Source organism: Carassius auratus, chromosome 46, assembly GCF_003368295.1.
Source record: "Carassius auratus strain Wakin chromosome 46, ASM336829v1, whole genome shotgun sequence".
NCBI lineage: Eukaryota > Metazoa > Chordata > Actinopteri > Cypriniformes > Cyprinidae > Carassius > Carassius auratus.
Window position 1 is genome coordinate 5,705,464 of NC_039288.1, and position 17,906 is coordinate 5,723,369.

The 17,906-nt window shown below is 35.8% G+C and overlaps 1 protein-coding gene across 3 annotated transcripts in view; it reads left to right on the plus strand.

Annotated features, from left to right (window-relative positions):
• LOC113063972 (connector enhancer of kinase suppressor of ras 2) overlaps positions 1–17,906 on the plus strand; it is a 31,294-nt gene that overhangs the window by 1,227 nt on the left and 12,161 nt on the right. The window contains exons 2-4 of one of the 3 annotated variants that reach the window (XM_026234441.1): positions 9,180–9,343; positions 12,614–12,816; positions 16,134–16,239. In XM_026234441.1, the coding sequence (XP_026090226.1) occupies positions 9,180–9,343; positions 12,614–12,816; positions 16,134–16,239 (473 nt within the window). Of the gene's footprint in view, positions 1–9,179; positions 9,344–12,613; positions 12,817–16,133; positions 16,240–16,700; positions 17,452–17,906 lie in introns of those variants that run through there. The other 2 variants (XM_026234442.1, XM_026234444.1) reach the window with 2 other exon arrangements.

A 17,906-nucleotide genomic window follows, 5' to 3' on the forward strand; every position in this document is an offset into this window, starting at 1 on the left:
TAATTAAAACAATTATCTGAGTATGTTTTACAATAAAATACTATTTTGTATTACTATTTACTTCAATATTTCATGTTTATATCGATGTGTTGCTTTTTACTTGAACAGTTACTTGTTTAACTGTTTACAAGCAATTTCTGAGTGAAAATTGTTTCTAGTCCAATTGTTTTCAGTCCATGATGATTGGAATATTTCATAGTAAAATACAAATGTTGTCCTGTTATATATATATTACACTGGCATATAAATTATGATTACCGTTTGGGTTTTTATTGTAAGATTTTGAATGGTATTTTGTGTTTAATTTAAATTAAATGTATTTATTTATTTTTGCAATTAAACTTTTATGCTTAATCAAATGTCAAAAAGGTCTAATCCATGATGCAGCCTTTTCTGGCCAAACAAAAAACAGCCAACTTATACAGACAGAAATAGACATGTCGACAATGCATCCACATGTCCCGTTTTCTGTTATACAATAATATGTGAGGGGAGTGAAAGGCAGTCAAATGATCCATTTACTATAATTTGGTTATACAACATTAAACACAGTCATACTGTCCTTTGGTTTCATTTAAGAGGATGTGATTGGAAAACAGTCTCATTATAGAACATGTACATTAGGTCTATAACAACACAAAAAATCTTTTGTATTAGATATGGTGAACCTCTTTGAGAAAGATCATTTGAGTGTAATTGGATGGTTTATTTAGCTCATGAGTTTTAGATTGAAGTGAGAAAAGAAAGGATTCAAATGAGGAAAACGTTCCACTTGGATGAATGTTTTGCCTTTAAAGTAATTCTGTTTTTGAAAAAGGGAGATCAGCATCTTCATCTTATTACTCCTGTGAGGATTCACAAGACAGGAATTCGGTCCTCAATGTATACGCTTGTGCAGGAATGACTGCAGGTGTGCTTTTCAGAGGTAACCAGCTTCAATAAACATAAAACAATGTGCACTTGTTTGCCTGCACGTGTTATCTTGTTGTGTGGATGTCTTGGCTTGAGTTTTGTTTGTGTCAGATGGCGTGTGATGTGTCCGGGAGTGTAAATAAGGTGATGGCTCATACGGACGATAACGTGCTTCAATGTGTTATTCACTTATTTTGCTCATACGCAGGAACATGGCTGATGCACATTAGATCACAGTTATTATGTGCAATAAACACATGTAGTCAAATACTTAAAGTTAAGGAACTGTTTAAAGTACAAACATCCTTATATTTGGGCACAACTAAACTGCTAAGGAAGGGTAAGCGAGATGCGAGATGAAAAGGCAGTGTAGGAATCATAAAGAATTATAGCAAGGCTGTGTTCCTCCCTAAGGGAATGCCAGAAAGGCTTTCTCATGCTGTTTGTACACTAAAAGCATGCTCACAAGTACACACCGTCACTCTGTAAGTTAAAGTCTCCTGAGGGTCACAGAGAATTTTAAGAATCTTCAGACATCTTGACGTGGCCGATGCTTGGCTTCTAAAAAGCTGGAGAATTTTATCGGCATCTGTCTGTTATGTGCCGAAAGCTGCTGTATCATCTGCTGAGACACACTGAGGAGCAGAAGATAACATATTCATGTGTAAGGCTGTGTTAAAGCCCCTTTGGGCTATTGGTGTTTGTGTGATCATTAGAGCCTTCTGAGCAGCAGCGTGCAATAATGTGCTCAAAGTTTCACACAAAGATATCAAACCTTGCACAACAACAACAACAAAAGACAATTCTGTTATCGTTTGACTTATTGGTCTGTTTCATATACATTTTATAATACTTTTATTGTGCTTTTTTGTATAGCTGGGTGTTTACACAAATTTCATGATTTAAAGTGCCCCTATTATGCCTTTTCGACTATTACCTTTCATTCACTGTGTCATGTAGCTGTATGTAATCATAAACTATCTGCAAAGTTGTGAAGCCGACAGTACACAATAGATAAATGTATTATCTGTCAAAAAAAGAGTCGGCTCGTAATCGCCAAAACGAGTTGTCAGGAATTTGAATCTTAATATATAGGTCGCCAACTTGCCTGTCCAAAAACACAGTAAAATTTCTATGTGGTTAACATCATTTCGAGAAGACGCTGGATCCTGCGCTGTGAGAGTAAATTTGTTTGATCACATCTCATAATTATCACAAACTTGTCAACACTTGACACTTACCACTGAGAAATGAAGCACCTTTGGCGGTGATATATATATTATATATATATATATATATTATGAGGATTGTCAAACAAAATCGATTCAAGAATTTGAGTGAACTTCACAAGGAATGGACTGAAGCTGGGGTCAAGGCATACAGACAGACGTGTCAAGGAATTTGGCTACAGTTGTCGTTTTCCTCTTGTTAAGCCGCTCCTGAACCACAGACATCATCAGAGGTGTCTTACCTGGGCTAAGGAGAAGAAGAACTGGACTGTAGCCCAGTGGTCCAAAGTCCTCTTTTCAGATGAGAGCAAGTTTTGTATTTCATTTGGAAACCAAGCTCCTAGAGTCTGGAGGAAGGGTGGAGAAGCTCATAGTCCAAGTTTCTTGAAGTCCAGTGTTAAGTTTCTTCAGTCTGTGATGATTTGGGGTGCAATGCCATCTGCTGGTGTTGGTCCATTGTGTTTTTTGAAAACCAAAGTCACTGCACCCGTTTACCAAGAAATGTTGGAGCACTTCATGCTTTCTTCAGCTTTTTGAAGATGCTGATTTAATTTTTCAGCAGGATTTGGCACCTGCCCACACTGCCAAAAGCACCAAAAGTTGGTTAAATGACCATGGTGTTGGTGTGCTTGACTGGCCAGCAAACTCTTCAGACCTGAACCCCAGAGAGAATCTATGTGGTATTGTCAAGAGGAAGATGAGAAACAAAAGATAAAAAAATGCAGATGAGCTGAAGGCCACTGTCAAAGAAACCTGGGCTTCCATGCCACCTCGGCGTGCAAACCTGATCACCTCCATGGCACGCGAAAAAGCAAAAGGAGCCACATACCAAGTATTGAGTACATGTTACAGTAAAAAAACATACTTTTCGAAGGCAACAATTCACTACATTTTATTTTTTAATTTTATTGATCTTATGGAGTATTCCAATTTGTTGATGTATCTGTTGAATTTGTTTTTTTGTATGTGTATCTCAAATTATTATCACAATTAAAAAACCACAGACTTATAGGTTTGCCCCCCAAAATTAAAAATTTTGTCATTAATCATTTACCCCCATGTCATTCCAAACCCATAAAAGCTCCGATTCGTCTTCAGAACACAATTTAAGATATTTTGGGATGGAAAACGTGAAGGCTTGAGACTGTCCCATAGACTGCCAATGAAATAACAGTCCATAAAAGATATGAAAAGCGGTCATCAGAATACTCCAAATGCCATCAGACGTGCAATCTGGGTAATATTTGAAGCGACGGGAACTCTTTTTGTAAGTGAAGAAAAGTGTATTTAGCTTTAATTTGAAATAATACAGTGCATTCTTATGGTGCGGAGGACACATAAGAGCACACACAGCATGGTGATATGGAGTGACACAGGAGACTGTTCACAAATTATTGAGTTATTTTTGTTTTCTTTGCTTACAAAAAGGGTTCCCGTCACTTTATATAACCTAGATTGCATGTCTGATGGCAGATGGAGTATTCTGACGATGACTTTTCAAACCTTTTATGGACCTTGACACTGTTATTTACTTGGCAGTCTATGGGACTGTCTCAAGCTTTCAAGTTTTCATCAAAAATATCTTAAATTTAAAATATAAAAAATCTTAAATATAAAATATAAAATGGTCTAATCAGATTCCATGATCTGTGCTAAGCTAAGCTAAAAGTGCTTCCACCAGACTCAGAGATAGGCTGAATAGATTTGAAAACAGTAAAACTCAACTGTTTAACTGTTTAAGGGGAGTTGGAAAATGAGCCTATTTTCAAAAAAAGTGGAGTGTACATGTGCGCTACCGCAGCACCACGGCTCTAGCGAAAGATTTGTTCTATATAGTAACTGTTGCGGTTTTGAATATTTCTGAAGACATATTCTTTGTGTAAATCCATGATCTAGACAGTGATTCCTGTACCCTTATTCACAGGTTTCCTAGAACACTGCAATTACTATGTTGCAGCTCTAACATTAGCATACGGTTCAGTGATGACCCCGAGGTGATGCCGCTGAGGGCTGGACAACAGCCTTCCCAGCGCAGAAAAGCTCTGTGACCTTCCCTCAATGCTCTTTTTTTTCTGCCCCCCTCAATGCCTCCTGTGACTCACTCCTATGCCCCCCTGAGAGTGGTGCCATGGGCTTTCTGAGCACAATAATAGCAGTAAATCCAATAAAACTGCAAACAATAAAGCTTAAATGTAGCCTTGATTAAATGCACATTGCACTTATCTATTTAACTGAGCAGTTCAACACGTATTTCACACGTATCGGCCAAACACAGACTGTTTTGCAGTTTGTTGACAGACACTGTAAAATAACTACAGTAGCTGTGCAAATGTTAGACAGATTCCTGCATATTACCCCAGAGAAATTATCTGTCTTGAAATGGGAAAGCAGTGTGTCATCAATAAAGGGATAATTCATCTCAAAAATTACAATTCATGTAGTTCCAAACCTGTCCTGTAGTACTTTCCTTTGGACAATTTTGAACAAGTGTTATGGTCAATCAGGTTGTATTTTTGAGTTGGATGAATCAGTAAATTGGTTGATCCATTTCACAAAACCAGTCTGAATGATTAATTCAGGAATTAGAAGGATCTGGTTTTTGAGTTCAAGTGATCTGGTTGCATCAGCTCACTGGATGGGAAGATTATTAATGAATGACGTGGTAAATTTCGGTCTGTTCCTTACACAAGTACATTAATATATATAAACTTTAAATATGGTGTAAAAGTCATATTCGACTGATTTTTATCATGCTTTTATTGTGCTGCCATTTCGAATTTCCATTCAAGTGTTATTTAATATCATTGAGATGCTAGTTTTTATAAAAAATTTGAATTCATTTTATTATTGTTTTCTTCTGTTTTAATTTAATTTTAATTAAAACTGTAGTCATTTTTTGGGGTGTTTTGTCCTTTTTAAATAAAGTTTTAATAGTCTACATAGTCTATTAATTTTTATTTAGGTTTACTTATTTTAGTACATCAAGTTAAAATAAATTAAAATGAGTAATGTTGCCTGAATATTTTCAGTTGCCATTTTTTTTTCCAAGTAACATTTTTAAATGGTTTTAGTTTTAGATAACTGGTAATGCTTAAGATTATGGAACACTGTTCACTATTAACTATTTGCTGATTGTTTATTAGTACTTATAAAGCATGTATTAATGCCTTATTCTGCATGACTACCACTGCAACAACAACTTTACTTAATATCAAGCAGCAAAATGAGTTTATTGAGGGAAAACTCTCTATATCTCTAGTAAGCATGGCTTGCTTAGAGAGTTATGAAGCTCTTGATCCCTCTTTTGGTTCTGGGCTACACATTTTGCCAAAGGATGGATTCAGGACAGTTTAGAGGATTTCAGGTCACAGCTGAAGTGGACCAGTAAGCTGCTTTAGTCAATGTACTGTAAAGCTACAATCAGATTTTCTTCTTCAGCACAAGTTTGTCTCCTTACACAGTTATTCCTTAAGCTACTTCACTCTCACCCTCTCGCTGCATCTTCCTCGGTTCTGACTGTTGGCCGATCACTCGCTTTACTTGACAGAGATTAATGGCCCCAGATGAATGTGCGGCGCTCTTCTTTGTAGTATCTAATACAACTTAACCACAGCGGCTGCAATTAACAGCAGATTAATGTCCTCCTAATCAATGAGTTTACTGTTTGTGTACATAGCCGCTGTGTGAGCTGGACTGTCTCGCTCAGCCGCAGGAAGAGCAACACTCTCTTAGTTCAACTGCTGAAAAGACAATTGATTTCATGTTGCTATTTCTAATTATTGGGGAAGTTCCTCTGACAAAAACAAATGCTTTGCCTTTCCTGACTTGTTTCTGTTGTGAATCGGTCATGGTGAAATATATCTACACCATTTCTACTCAGAACAGTTATTGAGAGTCTTGAAGGGGTGGTTGATTGCGATTTCACTTTTTAATGTTAGTTAGTGTGTAATGTTGCTGTTTGAGCATAAACAATATATGAAAAGTAGCAGTGCTGAAAGTTAATCAGAGATATCTTTTAAAGGTCCCGTTCTTCATGATCCCATGTTTTAAACTTTAGTTAGTGTGTAATGTTGTTGTTAGAGTATAAATAATATCTGTACAATTCTAAAGCTCAAAGTTCAATGCCAAGCGAGATATTTTATTTAACAGAATTTGCCTACAAAAAATGACCCCTTTGGACTACATCCCTCTAGTTCCTGTAGTAATGACGTCACTAAAACAGTTTTTTGACTAACCTCCGCCCACATAAATACACAAAAAAAGGGGGCGTGGTATTGTTGCGCTCCGACGGAGAAGAGGAAGAGCTACGTTTGTGTTTGTCACCATGTCGTCGAAACGCTGTTATTTTCATCTCGGTGTCCAATCATCTTTGTTTGGGCTTCCCAGGGAAGCTGTACTTGGAGATTAATGGTTACAATTTATGTTTAACTCGGTTCCCGAAAATTATAATCCACATGTAAAACTATGTGCGGCACATTTTGCTGAGGACAGCTTCCTCAATCTCGATCAGTTTAATGCCGGATTCACACAAAGATTATTCTTGAAAAATCTCAGCCCATCGTGTATTTCTGAGGGAGGGGCTTCATAAAAACGGAAATAAATTGAGGCGCTTGTCAGAGAATGGACAGATTGGTGTGGAATAAAGGTAAATGATGTGAAAAAATAATGCGTTTAAAAAAACAAAGCATAAACCCGTTAGAATGCACCCCATAATAAACACAAACAAGCCTAGAAAAAAAAAACAGTCAAACAGCTTTAATAATAATATTCCTATAATATTTCATTAGCATAACAATGCAAACGTCCACACAAAAGCTGATATCTCTGAATAGTCCATTGATGTATTAGATGTTTCTTTCTTTATTTGTCATATATAAGCTTCTCATCTCATTGCCAGTTTTTTGTTTTGGTAATGAGGTCCTACTTAAACGCTCTCCCCGTCCTTATAGCGTCTCTATGGCAACGTACAGCAATGAACGTGATGATTTCTTTCATTTGGAGGGAATTTAGATCAGCATGGTTAAGAAGCAGATTTGTTAAGCCCTCAAATTGCATGCAAAGCCTTGAAACCTTCGCTTTCAGCAGTTTTGAATCATGCCGATATCTGAACTTTCTCCTCACAATCCATTAGATGTATGCCACAGAGAGATGAATATCAGGGATTTGATGAAAGGGGCATATTACATGCTCTGCAGCCTTGTCTTTTGTTGTGAAATGAGCATGCAGATAATAATATAAAGGAGTCAGAAAAGGAGGAATACAAGTCTGTGAGGGAATTTAAGGGTGGTGGAGAGGAAATGAATAGTGCTGAGGACAGAACGAGGGAGCTGGATGGAAGTGAATATGGAAAACGCTGAGGTAAAGGTTCTTAATGAGTTAATTCGATTTAATAAGATTTAGGAGCCAAATTATATTTTAGTTCTCAAATGACCATTATTTAAAAAAAAAAACATTTTTGAAAGATTTATTATTATTGGTATTATTTAATAATTAAGTGTTAAAAAATAATTAAGTGTTCCTGTAGCTCAACTGGTACCAAGCAAGCGCAATGTTGGGGGTTCGATTCCCCAGGAACACATGATATGTAAAAATTGATAGCCTGAATGCACTGCAAGTCGCTTTGGATAAAAGCGTCTGCTAAATGCATAAATGCATTAATTGATTTATTACACATTTTGTAATTATAACGAGTCAGTTGTGAACGTGATATTCAGCTCACTGACTATGATCTTTTTAAACTGACTTACCAAAAATAATGGGCTCATAAGAGTCTTTTCATGAATCAGACATAACTTGCATTATGCTTTTTGTTTTTGAAATGCTGGTGCATGCTGACAATAAACCAGATCATACATGAAGAGACAACACATGGATGTTTGCAAAGTTTTTCTGATGAGAGTTTGTATAATTTTATTATTACTTTTATTTATTTATTTATTTATTCATTCATTAATTGTTTCATAGCATTGAATTAATTGTTTGTTGCATTGAATTTGCAGCCTTGAGCCTTTGCAAAACAAAAGCCTTTGCAAAATATTTAATTAATTATTCTAAATATTATTTATTAATTGATTATATTTTATATCTTCAATTCAGTGAGGGAGTCAGTGAACCCAGTATGATTTACTGACTGAGTGAATCTGATTCAAATTGCTAGCTCATAAGCCAATATGAGGCTTTTCGTGGATCTTTTTGCCTGACTCATAAAAATAAAAATAATTGGTTCATAAAAGTCTTTGTGAATCGGGTATTATGGTTGTTGAAATGCTGATTTATGCTGGTAAATGCCACTGTACTCTATATGGATGCTCACAATGTTTTCTTAACAATACTTTATATATATTATTTTCAAGTTTTTTTATTTTTTCATCTGAGAACATTTTATTTGCATATTTTGCAGCCTGTAGTCCTAAGAATGGTTGAATCACACCATAATAGTATGGAAATAACTACCTGCTTGTTTGTACATAAATTATCTCAAAACAAAATGTATCTTTTGGTTAAGCTGAATGTGTTAAAGAATTTCTGCCTCTCTTCTATAAATACATTTTGTTTTGTGTGAATCTGTGGGAGAAGAAAACAATTGCAAAGGATCAGTATAGAAGGGTAGGGGGCACGGGGGAGGCATGTGTTTCCCAGACAACAGCTAGCTCTTGCCAAACAGGTCTTCCCTTATTAGTGACAATAGTGCTTGAAGTCCACTGACGTCTGTTGATGACAGCAAAGCATTTCAAAGTTGTGTGTCTCAGTCCCTGCCGGTCCACAAAATGAGGCCTGTTTAAACAGCTGTGTGCCAAGACTTTCACAATCCCTCACTACTTTCCTTTAGAGATCTTTTTTTATTTGTGCTATACATACATTAACACGCAATGGGCTCCCACACTGTTGGGAGCTGCTTATAATGTCTGTTTTAGTCTCATTTCATCAAATTGTAACCAAACGTATTAATAAAACTGTTCTGTGAATGAATACATGCTATCCAAGATGCTTTAGCAACTTGATTGATGTTTGATTTAGCCGTGCGTTGCTCTTTTAAAGGTTTGGATGACTGTCTGCTGCAGTACATTAAGAACTTTGAGCAGGAAAAGGTGGGCGGTGAACAGCTGTTGAGAATCACCCATCAGGAGCTCGAGGATCTGGGTGTTTCTCGAATCGGCCACCAGGAACTCATTCTGGAGGCCGTGGACCTGCTTTGTGCACTGGTGAGCACATACGCACACAGCACACACACAGGTGCATTGTGTTCTCACCACACAACATTTTTCTGCTTTACCGAGTAAGTGTGTTTTATAACGTTTTGTTTAATGGCAGTGTATTCTTTCTATAATAACATAAATGAAATGGCAGAATAGAAATTATAAAATGCATAGTTACAGTTCTGGATGCACCTGTTTAATATTCCATGGGTGTATTATATATGATTTATTATTTATGTTCACAATATATGACATCCACCTAGTTCTATAGATCAGGGTTTTCAAAGTGTAAAAAAAGTGACAATTTAGAATTATAATTTAAATAATATATAATTAATTTGGCATTGACAGCGATAATTCAAAATAAATACATAAAGAGCACATGAATAAAGACAAGTTGTACATATAAATCTGTCTGAATCTCATATTTGTTTTTCCTTATAAAAAGAAAAAAAAAATCCTTATTGAGCATAACAGACTGTAAAATAAAATGTAATACAAACAATGTGCTAAACGAATCATGCATGCACATAAACATAAAAATGTTATACATGTGAGTTAATTATTATATGGAAAATATTTCGAAAAATATATAGGAAGGCAAGAGGCATTTAAGAAAGAGGATCATCATATTTGAGGGTCTGTGTCATCTCTCTTGTAGAGATTGGTATATTAAAATGCACAATATGATCAAGTACTACATGTTTATCTTTATTCCTGAAGCACCTGACCCTGCACGCTGCCTGTATATTTATGGTAATTGCATCCTGTGCAATTAATAATTGCCAAAACAAACACTTTAAATCCTTGAAAATCCTTCGGATTATCCCTCCATTTCCCACTGTCATCCTGCATACGGATTCTAGGCTGTTCTGACGGGGTACAAGAGAAATAAGAAAGCCGATGCAGAAGAAGGGAAAGAGAGGCGGAGCAACCGAAAGATTGTGTGGGCAGAGTCAGTAGAAAATTGGCAGCAGTCGGGTGAGAGAAGGATAACAAATTAAAACAGGAGAGAAAGGCTCAGAGGGAAAGCGAAGAAAAGTGTGTCCTGAGCGAATGAAGGAAGAGGGTAGAAAAAGGAGGGCGAATGGGGAATGTTAGCCAATATATTTGCAAACTGGCCTCTTTTTTGTTCCCACCATTTGTTATGTCATGTGCTAAACCCCAGCTAGTGCCTTAAAGCCTCTTATATAACGCTTCTCTGGGTTTGTCCAACATGGAGCCCTGCTGCATTTAATATGATTACTCATTGTATATTGTATATTTTGATAATTGTATATTTTCAGCATTGTAAAATATTGCAAAGGTATAATTTTACAATATTCCTGTTTTTAATATATTATGATGTAATAAATGCAGCCTTTGTGAGCATAAAGAAAAAAAACTTATTTCTAAAACATTTTAAAAATCTTACACTGAACCAAACCTTTGAACAGCATGTATATATTTATATATTTATATATTCATATATATATTTCTAGCATGGTATTTGGCCCTATGACAGTTGCTCTGTTTACATGCACCCAAATAATCTGTTTGTAATCGGATTGATGGCTCAATCTGAATGAAAATCATTCATATAAAAGCCTTAATTGATCCGATTGAGCTCGATCCGAATGAAATTTCGATCAGATTGAAGGGGTTGGTTTATTCCTCTTCTAATACGATTGACCATGCATGTAAACACTCCATCGGACTGAACCACAAAACTGAAAGAACTGCGCATGTGCAATGACGCAAGAATAATGTAATGACATATGACACAAGGAGGATTGCCTATTCCTTTTGAATAAAATGTGGTATGAATGCGTGTCCTGTCATTATAAAATCTTGCAAAAGAGAGCTGCATGTTTAGAAAGCCTTATAAAATTTATGTTAGTTCAACCTTTTAAAAAAATATCTCGTAACTTTTTTTTGGGGGGGAGGGGGGGGTTGTTCCCCATCCCACTGCATCTCATGTTTTTAAATTAAAAAATGTATTCTGTGTGACTGGCTTTCCGCCCTTTGTATTTAACTATGCATGCATACCTGACGCTGTTTTCTTTATAGATTTTTAAGCAACTTAATTAAAATTGGTTTATAAACATTATTGTAAAGATGATGTATTTTTTTTTTTCACAGTCATGTTTTCTTATGTTTTAAATAAACGTGCATTAGTAATATTTTGCTCGATGCACTCTCTTGTGGCCTCAGGAGTGAAGCCAAAAGCTTTTCTTCACCCTAACTGAAATTATGCATTTTAAATTTGAATATAATTAAAATTTTGATAACATTTAAGTACAAAACTCTAATTTCGTTTTTCAGCTATTTTGATAGCCCTACTGTGAAGTGAAGCAGGACAACTTAGTTTTGGATACTCATCCACAGGCAACCCGTTTTGGGCATGTGGAGGGGCTTTTTGTTTTCTTTTCTTTTTTTCTTTCTGTGATAAATATGAGCAGCACAGCACAGCGGTTTATATGTATATTTATCCATAAACTGTTAAATATTAATTCAGCTGTTTAAAACTAAAGAAACCGTTTAGGAGAGTGGTTATTATGTGCAAACAGTGAGAAACTCGATGTTATCTATATGTCACTTTCACTTTTCACTTTAACTATTTGAGCCGTGTGCTCATGTAAAAAAAAAATCTATTCGATTTGAAGCTCGTGACATATAAATGCACACATCAACCCGATCACTTTATTTAGCATTCATGTAAACACTACAATCAGATTCATCAATCGTAATGAATTCAGTCCATCTGAACCAAAAAGTGTGCATGTAAACATCGACAGTGTGTTAACAGAGTGTGAGTTGTATGGCTCTAAATGACCCTTTTCTCCTCCTCCGTTTTCTTTCCTCCATTATTTAAAACCACTCAAGCAACTTTTTTCCCAGAGAACTTGAGGCTTTATCACAGAGTGCCTCTGACCTCCCTTTTACCCTAACTCTCTAACTTTCTAATACAATCCCTTTCATTGTCTCCCTCCGTTTCATTTAGTTCTGCATGTTTATTTAATCGTTCAGCAGATGCTTTTATCCAAAGTGAATTACAAATGTGGAACATCACAAGTAATTTGTAACACAAGACAAGAGCCAGAAATATATACAGTGCCACATTACAGAGTTTCAAATGAACACTACAGTATTACAGAAACTGGAGCAGAAATTAAACTTCTATAAAGTAGATAAAATATTTTTTTTATTGTCATAGTTTAGCCATGCTTAAAAAAAAAGTTGTCTTTAGCTGTTTCTTAGAGATCATGATGTGTTCACTTTCTCTTTCTTATTCAGAACTATGGACTAGAAACAGAGAACCTGAAGACTCTGACCCATAAGCTGAACTCGTCAGCTAAGAACCTGCAGAACTTCATAATAGGCCGGCGGAGGGGCGGTCACTATGACGGCAGAGCCACCCGAAAACTTCCTAATGACTTTCTGACCTCTGTAGTGGACCTCATCGCTGCTGCCAAGAGCCTGCTGGCTTGGTTGGATAGGTTAGTCCCGCAAAGAGACACAAACACAGATATATCTACAGATACATTTTCAAATTTATTAAAATGTGTAGCTGCATATATAGTGACCCAAATAGGATTTGAACACCAGTACTTTAATTTTTTTTTATTGTGATAAATATTATTGTTTAATTATTGTTACTTAAAACTAAAATTATTAAAATAGTTTTTGTTAATTGAAAATAAAATATAAATATTCAATGAAAATTTGAAATGTTGAATTGGCAACTAACTGAAATAAAAAATAAATAAAATAAAAATACTAAAATTGCTTAAACTGATATAAATAGAAAACAAATTTGAAATATTAAGTTTTTTTAAAAACCAAAAATATAAAAATTCAAGCTAATAATAAAAGCTTTAGCCACACTCAATTTTTGGATGTTATTGCATTATTTCACAAAATATTAAATATTAAAATGCCATTTAAAGAAAGATAGCACAAGCTCATATTTTTTGCAAAAAAAAAAAAAAACTTTATTGATGATAAAACAATGGATTTATCATTATTCACAAATTCATTATTATTTGATGTTTGAATCCATTAATTCACAGAATCCAAAAGTGTCTTTTAAGGGCTCCTGTATTTAGCAAACACAAAGTTTCGATCAAAGCAGCCTTAGTGATCCCATTCCTTTATCTACCATGCGTACGGTCACATGACCCCTCATCTCATCTAAAAGGATCCATTGTTTTGAACTCATCAGTGAGGTCATGCGAGAGGCCACAGATGACACGATCACGCTGATTTCCTTATGTAATATCCATGAGCAATCAGCTGACAAACAAAAGATGAGTAAATCGCTTACGTAAGTCTCTTCTGTTTCAGAAGAGCTGGCCCTGAAAGCAGCCAGCGTGCCTGCTAAGCGCTTCTGTTATTCTCTCAAGTGTGTGTGCGAGGTCTCATTTTGTGGGTTTGTGTTAATTCCTTCATCAGCTGATGCTTTTGCTGGCCACGCCTCCTCGTTAGTACAGTACGCCAAGTCTACTGTGTAACCGCACATTCATAATTCCAGAGTGCAATTAATCTGCCGTTGTATCTCCCTGGCCTCTGGGTCTCTCTCATTTATTCTCCCCAGACACGATGACAGCAGGAGTGCAGTCCCGGGTGATCCACTTTCATTTGTTACAGTCTTATTATAAAGTGTAAGATAACAACCCCGGAGTCAAATATGTGCGCTCAGTGCACTCATTAAAATAAAGCATGCTTATGTTCTTTCTTCTGTAGTAGAGAAGATTTCAGTGATACTGTTTGCAACATCTAGTCGACTAGTTGATTAGTGCTTTTGCTAGTCGGTGTCTTAGGTCAATCACACTAGAAATATCAGAAATGGTTCATTTTGAAGTTTCATGTGAACCAATCTGGAACAAATTAAGTTAAACTAAAACTGTAAGCAGTAGATGGGTTTGCACCATTTATGACACTGTGTCATGACAAACATTTGGGGGAAAACACGCACATTTGTTTTTTCTGTTCTCTATTTTAATATATTTTCAAAACATTAATTCCCGTGATGGCAACGCTAAATTTTCAGCATCATTACTCCAGTCTTCTTTGTTGCATGATCCTTCAGACATTATTCTAATATACTGATTTGGTGCTCAAGAAACATTTCAATCTGTGTTGAAAACAGTTGCCATAATACATTTTGTCAAGATTCTTAAAGGGGGGGTGAAATGCTCGTTTTCACTCAATATCCTGTTAATCTTGAGTACCTATAGAGTAGTACTGCATCCTTCATAACTCCAAAAAGTCTTTAGTTTTATTATATTCATAAGAGAAAGATAGTCTGTACCGATTTTTCCCGGAAAACACGACCGGCTGGAGGCGTGACGTGTGGGCGGAGCTAAAGAATCACGTGCGCCAGTAGGCTTTTGCGTTGAGAGCGTTTGGAAGCTGTGACATTACCGTGATGAAAAAAACATCATCCAAAACAAACCATGGCTTACAGTCAGATTCGGCGTATATTTATGATCCAGAATCAGATCCAGAGGCTGAAATTTAACAAGAGCAGCAGCAGCTCTATGTGGTATGTACTGAAACTGTATATACATTTGCTTAGCGGTTTTGGAAAATGACTAAGTTCCACTTTGTCGTCTTTTTTTTATAATTTTTTTTTTTTTTAAGCTGTACATGTGGAAAGTGCAGTTTGATGACAACATTGCATGTTGTTTGCTTGATGTGCTTACACGCCGATAGCTAAGTTAACAACACAGAGATATTTGAAGCAGTTTTACTCACCGCCTGTGGTTCCAACACACGATCGTGACCCTTTTTCGTTGGGACTGCATTATCCTTAAGAAATAAACGATGTGCAAATCCGGCGTCAAACTGGGCCTTGTTTGTAAAACAGGCATCTTCGAAATGCAGGGAACAAACAAAAACACTTGCACAACTCCGTTGATGCTCTGTAAAAATAAACTCCATCCACTGGTCCCTTAATGCTGTTAATGCCATTCTCGAAAAAAACTTTCCGAAACTTGTGACAAACAGGAAGGAGTATTTTTGGAACAGAAATACTCCTTCAAACGTACAACTTAATTTTTGAAACTTTGTCCATGTTTAGCATGGGAATCCAACCCTTTAACATTGTAAAAATCTCAAGCATGAAATAGCATTTCACCCCCCCTTTAACAAAAACAGCATTTATTTGAAATATAATTCTTTGCTGTAACTTTTGGACAAAAATGTAAATACATTACTAATATAGAAAAATAATAGAAAATAACATTTTGATGAAAGATAAAAATTCAGTGCTCTATAAGTTATTATGGCCACAGAAGGGAGCAGCACGGTCTAATTGAAAGACTGTGGTAGTGATAGAAAGACAGTGATCTCTGCAGTCTGTATGATGAAGCACGTGAGCAGAGCTTCCTTCTGCCGCCCGAGCCTCTGTGAATTAGTGCATTGGAGTGAGAAATCCACTCTCTCCTCTCGCTTTTAACTCTGTCTGTCTCTCTGTTTTTGTTCATCTTCATCTCCCTTTCTTTCCACATCCTTCTTGGGTCACCTCCTTTAAGCTCTCATTCATCATCATGAATCTCCTGCATTGCCTGATTTAGACAGTCGAGCTCCACTCTCTCCTCTCGCTTTTAACTCTGTCTGTCTCTCTGTTTTTGTTCATCTTCATCTCCCTTTCTTTCCACATCCTTCTTGGGTCACCTCCTTTAAGCTCTCATTCATCATCATGAATCTCCTGCATTGCCTGATTTAGACACATTTGGCAGTGCAACGTGACAAAGGAAGGTTAGACACAAAATGTGGTTTTGATTAGAAGTGATCTAATGGTTAATGGCAGGTGTTATTTCTTCATCAGGTCTCCGTTCGCTGCCGTGGCAGACTACTCCATGACCAGGAATAATGTGATTCAGCTGTGTCTGGAGCTGACCACAATAGTTCAGCAGGTATGGACTCAAATTTTTTATTAAAAATGTAAACAAATATTTCACTCCTGAATTTAAATTTAAATTTTCTTTCTTTCTCCCGTCTTTGTTTTGCTTTCAATTAAGTTTCTCTTAAATGAAAGTGGATAGTGATTTTGTTATTTTTTATTTATTTAATAATTTACAAAAGTCCATATCTAGGACTATTAAATATCTCACTCTATGTAAATATATATTAAAATATTACAAATATATATATAAAAAAATGTATGTACTGTATGTGTGTGTGTTTGTGTATATATATATATATATATATATATATATATATATATATATATATATATATATATATATATATATATATATATATATATATATATATATATATATATATATATATATATATATATAGATATTTATAGTGGAAATCAGAACGACATGAAGGCAAGTAAATGATGACAGAATTTCAATTTTGTGGTGAACTGTCCCTTTAAGTCTATTTTCTTCATTTCACCCACACCAGTGTCATGCCATATTTTAGCACTCTAGGACTGAAATGTCTTTTTTGAGAATGCTTGGAAAGCAGGGTAAAGCTTCTAAGGCAGAAGGTTCTTTAGAATGAGGTCATGGAGGTTTTTTCACCTTCTCAATTTTCTGTCCTGGATTGAAATAGTGCCGCTCTAGCATGGGCCATTGAGGGCGAGGACAGACTCTCCCAGGTGGGAGAAAAGCGTGTCCCAGAACATATGAAATACAGAAATATGAAGGATTGTAGGATGTGCTCTTAAAGATACTTGCTGTGAAATTAGTCTGTGTGTGTAAAAATGCCACGACTTGCATGTCTCATGTTGTATCTTCTTCACTCTGAAGAGCCTTTCACACATTCAAACTTTATATAAAGTTATTCTCTCTTAATTAAACACTCAATTTCATATTCGCTCAAGCTATATTTACTCTCTTTTGAATCAGCCTGTGATGTGTAGGTTGCCTGCTGAAGGAGATTCCCAATATGTATAATATTAATCATGTGTGCGGCCAGTCGAGCTCCCCGAGCTCGTTCACCCACAGACTGGAAATCTACTGTTAATCAAAATGATGGAGGGTGGAGGAAATGAGAAAATGAGAGGAGGAAGAGGAAAAGCATTGCACCAGGTTCAATGTGGGAGGATGACTCATCTTCTCCTCATCTGTCTGCTCAAGACAGAGGATGCTGCCTTTGGCTATTTCAGACAGGTGCAAGACACAGTGCCAAAAAAAAAAAAACATGTTCCCTGTGTCCTACTAGCAAGGCTTATCTTCCCATTTGAGATATCCCAAAACTCTGCTTACCAATTAGAGCAGAAATGATATAACAAGCTAGTATAACATAACTGGGAAGCATTTTATCACTTTTGTTGAAATGCCATAAGCAAATATTATGTAATAGTACTGATGATTAAAATTTGAATATACTGTATATTAATCAAAGTTTCATGACATGAATGCACATTAACTATAAAGCGTTATATAATCATTTAGTTTTATATAACACTACAGGGATTTTTTTTTATCTTTCTCGTTTTCCAGTATAAATCTAAACAAAATTGCACCAGGAGGCTTTTTTTAAGAGAATATATATGTTACGTTTTTTTTTTTTTTTTTTTAGTTGTTGTTTTAGTAAGCATAAAGTGAAAATAATTTAGTGATTT